The sequence below is a fragment of the Vicia villosa genome, unplaced genomic scaffold (genome assembly GCF_029867415.1).
Source record: "Vicia villosa cultivar HV-30 ecotype Madison, WI unplaced genomic scaffold, Vvil1.0 ctg.000233F_1_1, whole genome shotgun sequence".
Classification (NCBI taxonomy): Eukaryota; Viridiplantae; Streptophyta; class Magnoliopsida; order Fabales; family Fabaceae; genus Vicia; species Vicia villosa.
This window is the reverse complement of record NW_026705088.1, coordinates 1,187,060-1,201,004: the sequence shown is the minus strand read 5'-3', so window position 1 is coordinate 1,201,004 and position 13,945 is coordinate 1,187,060. Positions and strand designations below refer to the sequence as shown.

Here is a 13,945-nt window from a genome sequence, read left to right as displayed (position 1 = left end):
TTGTTATTGAAAAATCATAATATCGATAACAAACGATTAAAAAACTATAATATTTAATATCTTGATATCATGATTTTCACACTCTTTTACTTTCTATGAAAAATAATAAAACATACCCGGATTTATAATAGCAAAAATGTTTTTGTGTTTAGAATGTATCAGTGACACAATTGTTCATCATTTGATGCTTGAAACAGAAGCCTCGATTTGCCATTGTTGTCGATCTTTGTTCTTGATTCTTGTCCAATTTTCCGAAACTTTTAGTCATCTCCTTGACGGTGCTTCCTCCTCCAGCCATGATTATCAGAAAGAATACTTTGTTCGTTTGTTAGATATATGGTATGATAATCCTGGATATCTTCAAGAATCGTGTTTGTTCACTTTCCGAACAAAGTATTTCGACCCTATTCTTGTCTGGGTTCACGAAATCTTTGCGGGGATAATTCTTGAAGAACAATCTGTTTCTGACAATGGAGAACAGATCAGAATGTAGAGAGGAAGCAGGGGCGGATCTAGACATTATTTATTGGTGAGGCTAAACAAGAAAGAAACTACAAACTAACTCATATTAAAAATAAAAATAAAATAATATTATTTAATGCAATACATTACAATGAAAATTGTTTACCATCCATTTCTTAAAAATGAGCTAAAATAACATCATTGTTAATTGTTCCAAGAACATCTATTTCTATAAAAGTTACAAGACTCATTTAACCACTGATCACTCGTTTTGTTACATAACTGACTCTTCACAAACTTCATAGCTGAAAAAATGAGGAGAAATTAAAATACTCACTTTACCTTAGATTTTCACCATAAATAGATGTATCCAAGCCAAATAGAAAAAGTTGAAGAAAAAAATGAGAGATTAACAATGAGATGGAGAATGAAATAGTGAAGTTTGAGAGGGGGAGTGAAATGGGTTAGTGTCTTTTAGTGGTTATTATTAGGGGTGTGCGTGGTTGGTTATTTTTAGAAACCAAACTATAACCATTTTCAAACCATTTAAATGGTTTGGATTTAAAACCATAACCACATTTCAATCAAAACTGATTATAAAACCGATTGTAAATTTGGTTATGATTATATAACTTATTTTTAAAAAAAAAAATATTTTTTATTTTAAAAATTAAAAAATTTATAATTAAATCAAAATATTTAGATTAATTTTAAATTTTTGGATAATAATTGGATTATAACTAAATTAAAAAATAATTTAACCGGTTAATAACTATTTTATAACTTTTTATATATATATATATATATATATATATATATATATATATATATATATATATATATATATATATATATATATATATATATATATATATATATATATATATATATCACATGTATAACAGGTAGTAAGTTAAGTGTGAGAGAGAAATAGTAGTTTTAATTTTTTTTGGTTTACATACTACAAGTAATAGCTATCTATACATATGATATAAAAAAATTTAAAAAAATTCTGATGGGGCTTTAGCCACACCTAGCCCACACATGTATCCGCCCCTGAGAGGAAGTATGTAATTTCGTTTTTCAAATCGAGACCAAAAGACTCCTTATATAGGAGACCAATAATAGAAGCGAACAGACACACCTCTTCGGAAACAGTTATGTCTGTTGGAACGGGTGCAACTATTCAAACGAATCGTTATGTTCGTTGGGAACGGGTGCAACTATTCAAACGAATCGTTATGTCCGTTGGGAACGGGTGCAACTATTCAAACGAAACGTTATGCCCGTTTCTATTATTCATATTCAATTACGCGTTTGGTTCGACGAGCGTGCACTCCGCACTACCCTAACTCGTTTCAAATTTAACGCATAATTGCATTGGCCTATAGTAAATCACATTACTACCAAAATGCATTGATGATACTAAAATCACCAACACATAGTAATAACTCTAAGACACATACCATGAATGTGCCCAATTACAACCTCTTTATTAGTTTCATCCCATCACTACATCTACATTGAGCTAACCATACCCTCCTCTAATGAATCTGTAGAACCCACAATGATAAGACCAAGTTCTGCTGATTTTGAATTAACAAAGTTACACTGTTTTCTAATCTCTCCTTGTTTCCCAGTCAACACACCAATATTACCCATCTTAATCATTGCAGCCTTAAAGCTCTCAAAGAAAGCATTTTGATCAGCACTAAACTTGTTCACAATGCTAATAGTATCTGCACCACTTGTTGAGAACAACTCTTGATCACTCTGAAGCAAACCCTTTTTCACTTGAAGATTAGAGTAATAGTTTTTATCAAATTTATCCGCAGTCGTTGGATCAAAATTAGCAAGATTATTGCTAGATCCACCGTTGGGACATAGCGTGCGCAATTGCGTTAAGTATGTTGTGTTAAGAGTTGGATCGGGGTTTCCAGTATTGCTGAAGTTGTACAATCTACTAACAAATAAAGAGCAATGAGCTCTTCCAAATGTATGAGCACCGGAAAGAGCAACGAGGTCGGTAGTATTAAGGCCTTGTTTGGCAAAAGCAGCTTTGAGTTGGTCTAATGTGTTGAAAGGAGCTGGAAGATTTTGATTAGCAAGTGATTGGTTTGCTGTTAAACTATCTCTTCTTCCTAATGGAACTTTCCAATCTGGACCTTGTGACTGTATTATAATTATTTCATCACATAATAAAAAAAAACAATAAATTAATAAGAAATTCAATGATGAATGAAAATAAAAATACTATATAATATTATGCATATTATATATACCAGTGTAGATGATAATTCAGCAGCAAGGGCAAGAATATCAGCACAAGAAACAGTGTTAGGACAAGCAGTTTCTACAGCGGTTTTGATTTTGTTGACAACATCTAAGCCTCGTAAAGAGTTGATATTTGGAAAAGCGTCTTGTTCGGTCACAATGGTATCAGTTGTGTTCAACAAAACTGATGCATCACAACCCTGTGTCATGGAAAAAATTGTTAGAACAAAAGCTTAATATAAATTATGGTGAATGAGTGAATATATACATACTTGAACAAAACAGTCATGGAAGTGAAGTCTGACGAGACTAGCAAGCATTCTGGGATCTGTCTTGGAAACATTTCTTATGACTTCACGGACAATGGAACTAACGTTTGGACAAGTGTTCTTGTAAAAGGAGGGATCAAGTTGTGCATTTGAGGAGAAAGGTAAGACTCCAAATACAAGCACAACACAGAACAAAGTTGTTGAAAGAGAGTTCATTGTTGTTGTGAGATGAAACTGTGGGTAGAATTAAGATTTATTTATAGATGAATAGTGAAGGCTTGTGATTGCAATGAACGGTCAAGAAGCCTTGTTTAAGGTGAAAATATTGACTGAATAAAACAAAGGTCTATATAGGAGTACTAGAAAGAAAGATGCTATCGTGCTACTTTCATGAGGGGAAAGGACCCCATAAAAGACAACTTTAATCGATGTTGGGCATTGCCGCATTGTTATTCAATGAAATTCATTGTATTTTAACCGAAACAAATGATTCTGCTCAACTGAGGCACGTGGGTGGCACGGGTTTGTTCAAATTTTTTGAGTTTTTCTTCTTTTTAGACAACAAATGATATTTTAATTACTTTAAAAGCTTATCTTATTGGTCAAATAGGTCCTTTTAGTCAGACTTTTTAACATTTTAATTTTTTTTAATGATTAAATTTCATTAATAAAATATAAGAGGTATTCCTCGTTACATCATATGTCACCTTTTATATTATTGGTTATGCTATTATATGTATGTTCCAAGTGGACACCAAAACTTACACTAAGTATTATTTATTGTATTTATATGGTAAACAGTATTTATTTTTAAATAAAAAATATTTATAAATAATAACGTGAACAATATATGTGAATATATATAAACAGTGACTTTTAATGGTAAAATAAAATTAATTAATAAAATATAAAAATTTGGTTAATAAAATGATGAAGTTGGTTAATAAACGTCTAAATATTAAAAATTATTTAATAGTAAAATAACATTGATTAATAAAAAATAAAAAATTGGTTAATGAAGTGACGAATATTGTTAATAACTGTACAGATATTGAAAATAATTTTTAGTAGTACAAAAATTGGTTAATGAAAAGTAAAATGTTGGTTAATGAAGTTAGTTAATAAGCGCACAGATATTAAAAATGATTTTTAGTAGTAAAATAAAGCTGGTTAATGAAATTTAAAATGTTGGTTAATCACATAATTTTGTATCCGTACCATTTCAATCTAAAAAAAAAGGTAAAAAAAAAAATTATAAATTTATATAGTTTCTTTAAAAAAATCATTTATTATAATAATATTTTACTGTTCACCATATTATAATATTTTTAGCCAACTAAGCCCTCGTAGGAAGTCTGTCCATTAGAAGCCTCCACTTAAATATCTGAATTTTAGACAGGACATTTGCTCTTCAAATTCCTCTTAACGTAGCTTTCTGACCTCCCTCTAGTGAGCTATTTGAATTAGCCCCTCCAATCAATCTGTAACATGACTTGACATAGAAGGTTTTAGAGGATTCAAAAATATACACGAATGCATCCTATTCACATTACTACACATAATATATTTCATGACGAAGCTTTCACTTCAGCTAGAAAAAAACCAATATATTATACAAAGGCGCGCCATGTTTTATTTTCTTATAAAAACAAAAACTACATATTCTCTCAATTTTTAATATATCCGAAGGGAAAAACAACTCAGGACACGCTTCGAATCCCGTCTATTGCACTTTATGTTTTTATTTGTTTATAAACGAAAACTAAATGATTTATCCTTTCGGTTTCCTTAATGACCGAGGGATAAAATAATAAAATTTTACTATTAAAAACAATCGTACTTATATTGGTTGCCGCCTCAAACTAGTACACATCATTCTTTGGGGTGGATTGCAAGACACAAATAAATCTTCAATGTTTTTCTATCCTTGAGCAAAACTTTTTTTTCCTTTTCAATTTATCTCACATAATGGTGTTGATGTTGTATTTTTGGAACAACTCTATTAAAGAATATTGAAAAAGTTCCATAAAGTTTTCTCGTTGTTCATCCGTGTTCCTTTAGACTATCGTTGTTCTGTCTGTACTTCTTGCTCTAATATAATGAAATTAATCTTTGTTTTTTTCTATAATTTTTCAAATTCTGCATAATCAAATTTAAATCAATTAGTAATGTCTTAAACTTTTTTACTATGACAGAAAGGAGAAGAAAGCTTATTGATGATATATATATATATATATATATATATATATATATATATATATATATATATATATATATATATATATATAACAAAATATGGAATTGCGACGATGATGATCAATCTAGATTTTTTTTTAATATTTGGTGTAAGCAATGTAATGTTTAAAAAAATTAAAAATATTATTCACGCATAATCACCCATTCTCTTTTGATTTGCAAATATTTGACCAACTGAATCAGTTAATTCTCTTTCTTTGTTCTAAGCCACCCCCACTAGAAGTTCCTTTGAACTTTGGTGATCTCTTGACATATCTTCATTGGCGCTTTATAGAAAGATAGGAAGTAAATTGAGATGTTATCAAGGACTGAGTTCAACATCATAACTCTACCTTTTATAGATAAGTTCATTCCCTTCCATAATGAAAACCTCCTTCTCAACCTTTCAATGACGGTACACCATATACTGAAGGGTTAGAAAAATACAAGAAAAGGGGGGTTTGAATTGGGTCTTCAAAACTTTTATCTTTAGAAACATTATTCGTGCAAGATAAATGATAATGAATGCAATAAAGAGAAAGGTGGCTCATTCAGTTATCCAGGTTCCCCTTAGAAAAGGTTAGTCTTGTCCACTCGCCAAGGTGATTTTTCAATAGAAAAGGACTTAATCCACTAATCATAGAAATTATTACAATTGTACGGGCCAATTGCCGGTGACTAACAACCAAAGAGTTGATCAATATGTTAGTTATCTCTTAAGAATTCAGACCCAACTGGTCCCCTAATATATATAACGATCAACGACTCCTTTAAGAATTTTGACCCAATTGGTCCCCTAAAGAAGATTTCCCACGATGACAAACCGTCAAAGTCTTCTTGAGTATACAGACTAAGAATAGTCACTCAAGGAACAATAAATAGAAATTGATTAAAAAGTTGTGTTTACATGATTGCTTTTATTAAGCTGATTACACAAATGTTTAAGTACAAATATAACACAAAAATGTTAAGCAAGATATGACCAACAACTCCTTGCTTTTACATGATTCTAACAAAGATGTATTTGATGAGTGTTTGGGTAGCATCTTGTAGTAATCTTATGTATTTGAAGCAACAACTTATCTGACGAACATATCTTGACATCTAATTTTTGATGCAAGAGCTTGTATCTTATGTAGAATTTGTTTTTGAGATACTTGAGACATCTTAAGCAGTAACTTATAGAGAAGTACACGAGAGTTCCTCTTTCTGATTAATATTTAGTATTCTTTAGAACTATGATGTTTCTTCAGAAGTAGAAGAGATAGTCTTTCTAACGACAACATATCTGATGATTCTTTAGACAATAGTCCTGAATCACAAAGAGCTTCTGATATGCACACTCGAGAAAACGTTAGAAAAAAAATTATTTATATATAAAATATATGTATTGTTATCATCAAAACTTAGAGATTACAAGCAAAACCAAATCTTGTTTTAACATTATCCCCCTTTTTGATGATGACAAAATTATGTACTTTTAATACCGCTTGGGAATGAAAGTAGCTTGAGTGATGTGATCCTGATGTATCCTGAACGGGGACAAGAGAGAAGAATAGTCTTTTGAGCGTCATCTTCTAATGGGGATAGCGAGTTTGAATAAACCCTGTTGGAGAAGAAGATTATGTCGGAGAACCGACAGTATTGGAGATGTAAACTGTGTTGGGGAACCAAGTATTTGTTGGGAAGAGAATATTTGAAGATAACTTCTCGAGGATTACTCTGTGAAGATATTTTGTGAAAACAACTCTGTGGGGAAGATTCCCGGAGATTTCAATTTTTCATTTCCCCATGTCTTCAGGTACCATACGTGGTCCTTCGTTTGTGAAAGTATACCTGTCCCTAGGGTCGGTAGCCTGATATACCTGACGCTTGAGATGATTGGAACTAGAACTTCGAATGAGAGACTGATACTGACACCATCTGATACTAGTAGCTGAACATCTCTTGCTGAGATTGGTAACCAATGCAACATGCCCCTAGTGATGGACCAGATTTCTGGCTGTTCAACGGCTTCTCACTTTCTTTCTTGTAGGTTGGAAGAAAGCAATTTCTATTTCTTGGGCATTCTAATCGAGTTCAATCCGAGGAAGGAAGCTTTTTGGAATCCACTTTTACAAAAAATGAGAAATCGCTTGGAAGGATGGACGAATCGTTTCTTGAATTTGGGAGGTAGAATCATTCTTCTTAAATCCGTTCTTAGTTCGTTGTGCATTTTCACAATGTATTTTTACAAGATGCCGAAGAAAGTGGTAAAAAAATTTACTAGTGTGCAAAGCAAATTTTTATGGGGCAGGGTGGAAGATAAAAGGTGCATTCATTGGATAAGGTGGAGTGATGTTACTTTACCTGTGACTAAAGGAGGGTTAGGAATCAAGAATTTGGCAATGTTTAATTTGGCTCTTCTCAATAAATGGAGGTGGTGGATTCTTCAAGGTCAAAATTCTTTGTGGTATAATATGTTAAAATCGCGATATGGTGACTTATCATCAAAGGCTTTCGGCATGGATAATAAGGTAAAAGTTCCTTCCTTTTGTTCCGTTTGGTGGAAGGACATTCTTAAGTTTAATTCTTCTTCTACAATTCTCCTTCTTTAAGTGATCCTATTGTTGGAAGTAGTAGATTCATTATTTGTAATGGTCATAATACTCCCTTTTGGTATTCTATTTGGTTGGAAGACAAACCTTTATTCATGGATTTTCCAGAATTATTTCATGTTTCCCGTTTAAAGAATGTGTCGGTGGCGGCCATGGGGGGATGGGTGGAAGATGTGTGAAGGTGGGGAGATTTCGGGTTACCCGGTTTTGTGGAGGAGGACCCGGTGTTATCGGTTCAATTATTGTCTTTAAAGGAGCGGCTGGAGGACTTTAGCGGGTGGGCGTTAGGAAAGGATATCGTGGTTTGGTCCAGAAATTCGGAGAGGGAATTATCGGTAGCCTCATGTTACGAATTTTATGAGAAGTCTAGCACTCCGTATGGTCCTCCCATTAATCATGCGGAAGCTTTCGGCTTTTTGTGGGATATGGATGTGCCTTTCAAGATAAAGGCTTTTGGATGGAGACTCTTTCATAATAGGCTTCCTTTGAAGGACCTTTGGTGACTCGAGGTATGTCTTTTCCTTTGGAAGAATTGAAGTGTATTTTGCGTGGTCATTGTGTAGAATCAAGGGACCACTTCTTTTTTGGTTGTTTGGTGGTGAGAAATATTTGGAGTGAAATAGCTTTTTGGGTGGGTAAAGGGGTTTTTTTTGAAGAAGGGTGTTTATCAAATTTTATGGATTGACACTTTTTCTTCCATAGTCAAAAAATATTGGATAAAAAATTGGATATAGTTTGGATAACTTCAACTTGGTGTCTTTGGTTGGTTAGAAATGGTGTGTGCTTTCGCAAGGAGGCGTGGAATGTGAATAACATCGTTTGGAATATAAAGACTTTGGATTCGTTGTATTATCTCTCGTAACATAATTGGTTGGTAATTTTTCTTTTGGTTGGTAAATCTCATTCTCTTTTGTAAATGGGTTGGAGAACCCTTAGTTCTCGATATCTTGCTTTCTAAAAAAACAAGTATATCCAAAATTTTTCTTTTCAAACGGTCACTTTCAGCCATCAGCACATCACTCACATTAGATATTTCCAAATCTATCTTCTTGGTTTTAAATAAGATTCGGCTTATTGTGCAAATTGAGCTGGAAGCTAGTGCTTCATTAAAGCCAGCAGTTATGATTTCCATCCTCTAAGACCCCAACTTGTGTTTTCATTTTTCAAACATATTTTTGTCAAATGTAGTCTTTTAAAGAGAATCACACAATTTAAATGTTGATTCATTATTACTAGTTCAACGTGTTTTGTTATGGTAGAATCATTATTTCCGCCTTTAAACCTTAGGTAAGATATTTTATAATACAAAAGTAGATTCTTGAATATCTAAACTTTAAATATCCGGGACAACTTCTCTACCCATCACAATAAGTTGGGTAGAGTACCTCCAACCAATCACATGATTCCATCTCATTTAATACATTTAATTATTTATTAAAATACTACAAAATGTTTGTTATTTTCAAAGTATTTTACAAATGAGGTAACCTTACCCAACTTTTTGAGTTGAGTAGATAAGAATTCACCTTAAATATCTTCAGGAATAATAATGTTTAGTAAAGCCTGTAAAGTTTGCTGCAATAATGATTTTTGAAGTATAATAATGTGGATGCATCTTTTATGCCGGATCGTCACAATTTAGTTGGTATCTGGATTTGTCTTGGGAATAAATTTATCGTGTTTGTAGGGAGGGGAGCTCGTTTTATATGTTTGCGCAGGGAACCACTTGCTCTATTGCATTGCATGATATTTGTTGGGTGAATGTTTCGATAAATTTAGTGGTGGATTAGAAAAATTGAAGTGGATTCCTTACCCACCTCCATTATTGATAACACATGATTTGGTTCTTTAATTCGTACCAACTAAACTCAAGGGGTATTGGAGTACCATATTTTTTTATTCATATATTATTTTATAAAAAAGTTGATTTATAAATTATCAAATATTAATTCTTTAATTTAGAGTTACACTAAAAATAAATAAATATAATAAATAATTGTTTTATTAAATTTTAATTTAAATTCTTCCAAACAATTCTAATTTAATTAATAGGCTTAATTGCACTTTTGGTTCCCCTATTATCCATTTTTTTCATTTTTGATTCCCCAATTTTAAAATCCGGAATTTCGGTCCCTCAATTTTGATTGTTTGAGGATTTAAGTCCTATACAAATTTGAGGCTAATTTTTTATGACATGGCATATAGTCTGCTGACATGTCAGATGCCAACTCATTTAAAAATTAAATTAAATTCTTTTTGTAATTTGTTATTTAACTTAATAATTTTCTTAAACGTAATTTCATAATTATTAATCAAATATCATTGTATAAAATCTTGAATGATATTGAACCCTAAAAATTGGCAAACACTGCGCCTCCTTCATCCTCTCAGAAAACCGAGCGCTTTCTTCATCAGATCAACAAACGCTTTTTTTTTGTCTCCAATATCAGATCCATTGGTTATTTATCTTCTTCTTTTATCTTCTTCTCCAACCCATGTCTGAAAGAAGTTTTTCGTTTGCCTCAACAAACCAGTCTGGTTTAAGAAGAAGAGGGAGTAAATGTTGGTGTGGAATTGAGTCACCATTGATGACATCATGGACTTGTGAGAATCCCGAAAGAAGATTTCATGGTTGTGATAATTTTAAGGTGATGGGAAAAAAAGGATGCAACTATTTTGAATGGGTTGATGATGACATGAGCAACCGTGCAAACACTAGTGCAGAAAGTACTTTTTACATCGGGCGAAAAGTACTTTTTACATCGGTCCTGGGCCCGATGTAAAGTCAGGCGATGTAATAAGTCTGAGACATTTTACATCGGGCTAAGGCCTGATGTGAAAAATTAACATAACACATCGGTTGAATTCAGATGTCTGATGTGAAAAATAATGCAATTTTTTTATAAAAAAAAATACGCCATATTTTACATCGGCTGTCCACTTTGCCCGATGTAATAGATAGTTTTTACATCGGTTTTCAACTATGTCTGATGTAATAGACTGGTTTTTACATCGGTTTTCATAATGCCCGATGTAATATGTTTTTCTGCTTTTAAGCATATAATAGCTGGTTTTTCTATTTTTCCTATTTTAACTTGTATTTTTTTTTGTACCTAATTTTCCATATAAGATTCAAATACCACACAGACCAAAGTTAGATCACTATTTTACACATTTCCCCACAGCACACATACCATATTTAATTGCACAAAATAGCTAAGATATATATATATATATATATATATATATATATATATATATATATATATATATATATATATATATATATATATATATATATTCGTCAAGTATTAATCTATGATACACAAGTTTACAATATGATAAGAAAGGTTTATACATGGTTTACTACTACAAAATAACAACACAACAAATATTCAACCATTTAGGTCCTTTCGCGCACTTGAAAAACCAACATGCATCCACAATTATTAGAGTTATGTTGTTTCCTTGTCTACAAATGAAAGAAATAATTAGTGAATAATTATCATAAAATTAAATATAGAATTATAATTTATATCACACTTACATTGGGCCTAAGCCATGTAGCCTTTTTTCTATTTCCATTTGCAATTGATGAACCTCAAAAGCACTAATTCAAAAAAAAAAAAATTCAAAACTACATAAAATATGAAATTACTTTTGTAACAATATATATATATATATATATATATATATATATATATATATATATATATATATATATATATATATATATATATATATATATATATATTGTTGTCCTCTTTTGTTCACTTCATTGGGATATTGATAAAACCACGAATAAAATTATTTCAATATATATATATATATATATATATATATATATATATATATATATATATATATATATATATATTGAAATAATTTTATTCGTGGTTTTATCAATATCCCAATAAAGTGAACAAAAGACGACAACAATATTGTCTCTTTAACACAAAACTATTAATTACCAATGTTGTTTGTACATGTGTATGGAAATACAAAAGTCATATAAAATATCTATGTTATCAAAATTAAAAAATAGAAAACAAAATTGTTTAAAAATGAACTTACGTGCACCAAACTTGCAGAGTAGAAACGTCAAACCAATGAAAACCTACCAACAACTCTCTCATACACTTAGCTGACATATAAAAATGAACGGCAGATTTTTCAATGACTTAATTCCATTTCCAATTGTTGCTCAGCCATTTTCACAATTATGAGTAACAATCTCTGAACATCGTCAAAATGTTATTAAAAAAACTCAAATATAACTCCTACTAACCTTAAATGCGGGATATCTCTTATTTAAACGGGACGGTTGCTGCGCACGAAATCAGTGGAGGCGGATACTCTGCCTGCAATCATCTCTACTCTTTACAATAACCTACGTAAAAAGTAGAAAATTGCACCAACATGCACAAAAGAGTGGTCATATATTAAAGCACGTATTATGAAACAGAAAAAACAAATAGCTAATATAGAATAAAAGCCAACCATTCTTTAGTTTCATATTAACAATTATAAAAAAGACATGATAGTTGTAGCTTTTGAAACAAGAATTGCTTGCTAAATACTGCTTAAATCCAACATGTGAATTCTTCATTGACACGTGCAGTTTAGATATAATTACACAAAATCTCACTATAGAGTCAAAGTACTAATTCATTAGAGTCTTTAACAATTGGAAATAGCTCATTCCTTAGAGTCTTTAACCCTAAAACTTATGGTACAATTTACATATAGTCAACTTTGACTTTGAATCAAATTTATATTGTAACAAATGGCAAAATAAAGTTATTTATATTGTAACAAATGGCAAAATAAAGTTATTAGATACTATAATCTCATTATGCTTGGATACATTTCTTTTTTTTCTGTTGTGCAAAAAACAGGGAAGCAACTACCTACATATAAAGTCAATTCTTGTGGTCAAATATAGGCTTACCGATCGCAAGTCCCAACTAGGTAACTTCCCGTATATGGAAGCTTTGCGTACCCTATCTTTCTTTGCCTCCCAAAGTTCACCAGACAAGGCATCACTGGCTTTGGGGGTAATTCCATTGGCCTGTTAGGAGGAAATCATGTCATACAACAACTCTACAAGTTTAAGGCTAAGTAATCTAAACTGTAATAATTACGTCTTACCCTCGGTTGTGTATCTGATGATTCTTGGCCACCACCTTTCAAAGGGAGTCCAAGAGGCGCTCCCCTTTCAAACGGTGGAGATGGATCTGTGCGAAATCAGTGGAGGCGGACGACATCGGCGGAAGGCGGTTGGCTGGTTGTGTGAACGGTGAGAAGCAGGCGGTGGAGGGCGGCTGGCTGGTTGTGTGAATGGTGAGAAGCAGACGGCGGAGGGCGGCTGGCTGGTCGCGAGAACAGTGAGAAAGGATGGCGGCGCAGTCGTGGGTTGAACGAAAAAGAGATGCTATCGCGTGAGAGAGATAGGCTACACGTGAAGGAGAAAAAAGAAATATGTTTGGGTTGGAAAGAGGGCTAGGGTTTTAGTGAAGAAAGACACTTTTTCTATCGGTGCTTCTATGGGCCAATATAAAAGCCCATTTAGTTCACCTTTTCCCATCGGTGCCTACGTGGGCTGATGTAAACGCCCATTTAGTTCAACTTTTTCCATCGGTTCCTTATTGCACTGATGTAAAAGTCTTTATAAACCATTTTCGTTTTAATTACAAGTTTGCCACCGCGTTTTTTTCCCATCATTTGGGTTTAATGCCTGATGTAAAATCACCAAATTAATTTTTTTTTCATATCAATTGGTTATAAAATCTGATGTAAAATCCTTTGACCAATATTTTTCACATCAGTTATCTGGATACCTGATGTAAAATCTTAAAACCAAATGTCTTATTTTTAGTAGTGAAAAGATGTGATTAGATATTTGAAGAACACAAATGATGAGGTTATGGATTTAATGAGGGACACACAGAAAAAGGAAGACTTGTTGAAGATGAAGATAAGGTTTATGGGTTATTATCTGGGTTTGTCGATCGTGTTTGTAATGTTACTTGTGTGTGCCATAGTTGCAACACATGTATTCAAATGAAATTTTTTCTATGTATTGATGAGTAATGGTTATGAGTAATT

General features: G+C 32.2%; 1 protein-coding gene and 1 long non-coding RNA gene across 2 annotated transcripts; both read right to left on the bottom strand.

Moving 5' to 3' along the window:
• Positions 1 to 1,362: 1,362 nt before the first annotated feature.
• On the bottom strand, positions 1,363 to 3,325 carry LOC131625725 (peroxidase 15-like). Its single transcript, XM_058896567.1, has 3 exons — positions 3,009 to 3,325; positions 2,745 to 2,936; positions 1,363 to 2,634 (listed from the first exon to the last, which is right to left on the bottom strand). The coding sequence occupies exons 1-3, from the start codon at positions 3,219 to 3,221 to the stop codon at positions 1,981 to 1,983; spliced, it is 1,059 nt and encodes a 352-aa protein (XP_058752550.1). The 5' UTR covers positions 3,222 to 3,325; the 3' UTR covers positions 1,363 to 1,980.
• An 8,427-nt stretch (positions 3,326 to 11,752) lies between these two features.
• Positions 11,753 to 13,321, bottom strand: LOC131625698 (uncharacterized). The gene is made up of 3 exons (XR_009290922.1): positions 12,989 to 13,321; positions 12,789 to 12,908; positions 11,753 to 12,227 (listed from the first exon to the last, which is right to left on the bottom strand). It is a non-coding gene; the product is annotated as an uncharacterized LOC131625698 (long non-coding RNA).
• Positions 13,322 to 13,945: the final 624 nt, after the last annotated feature.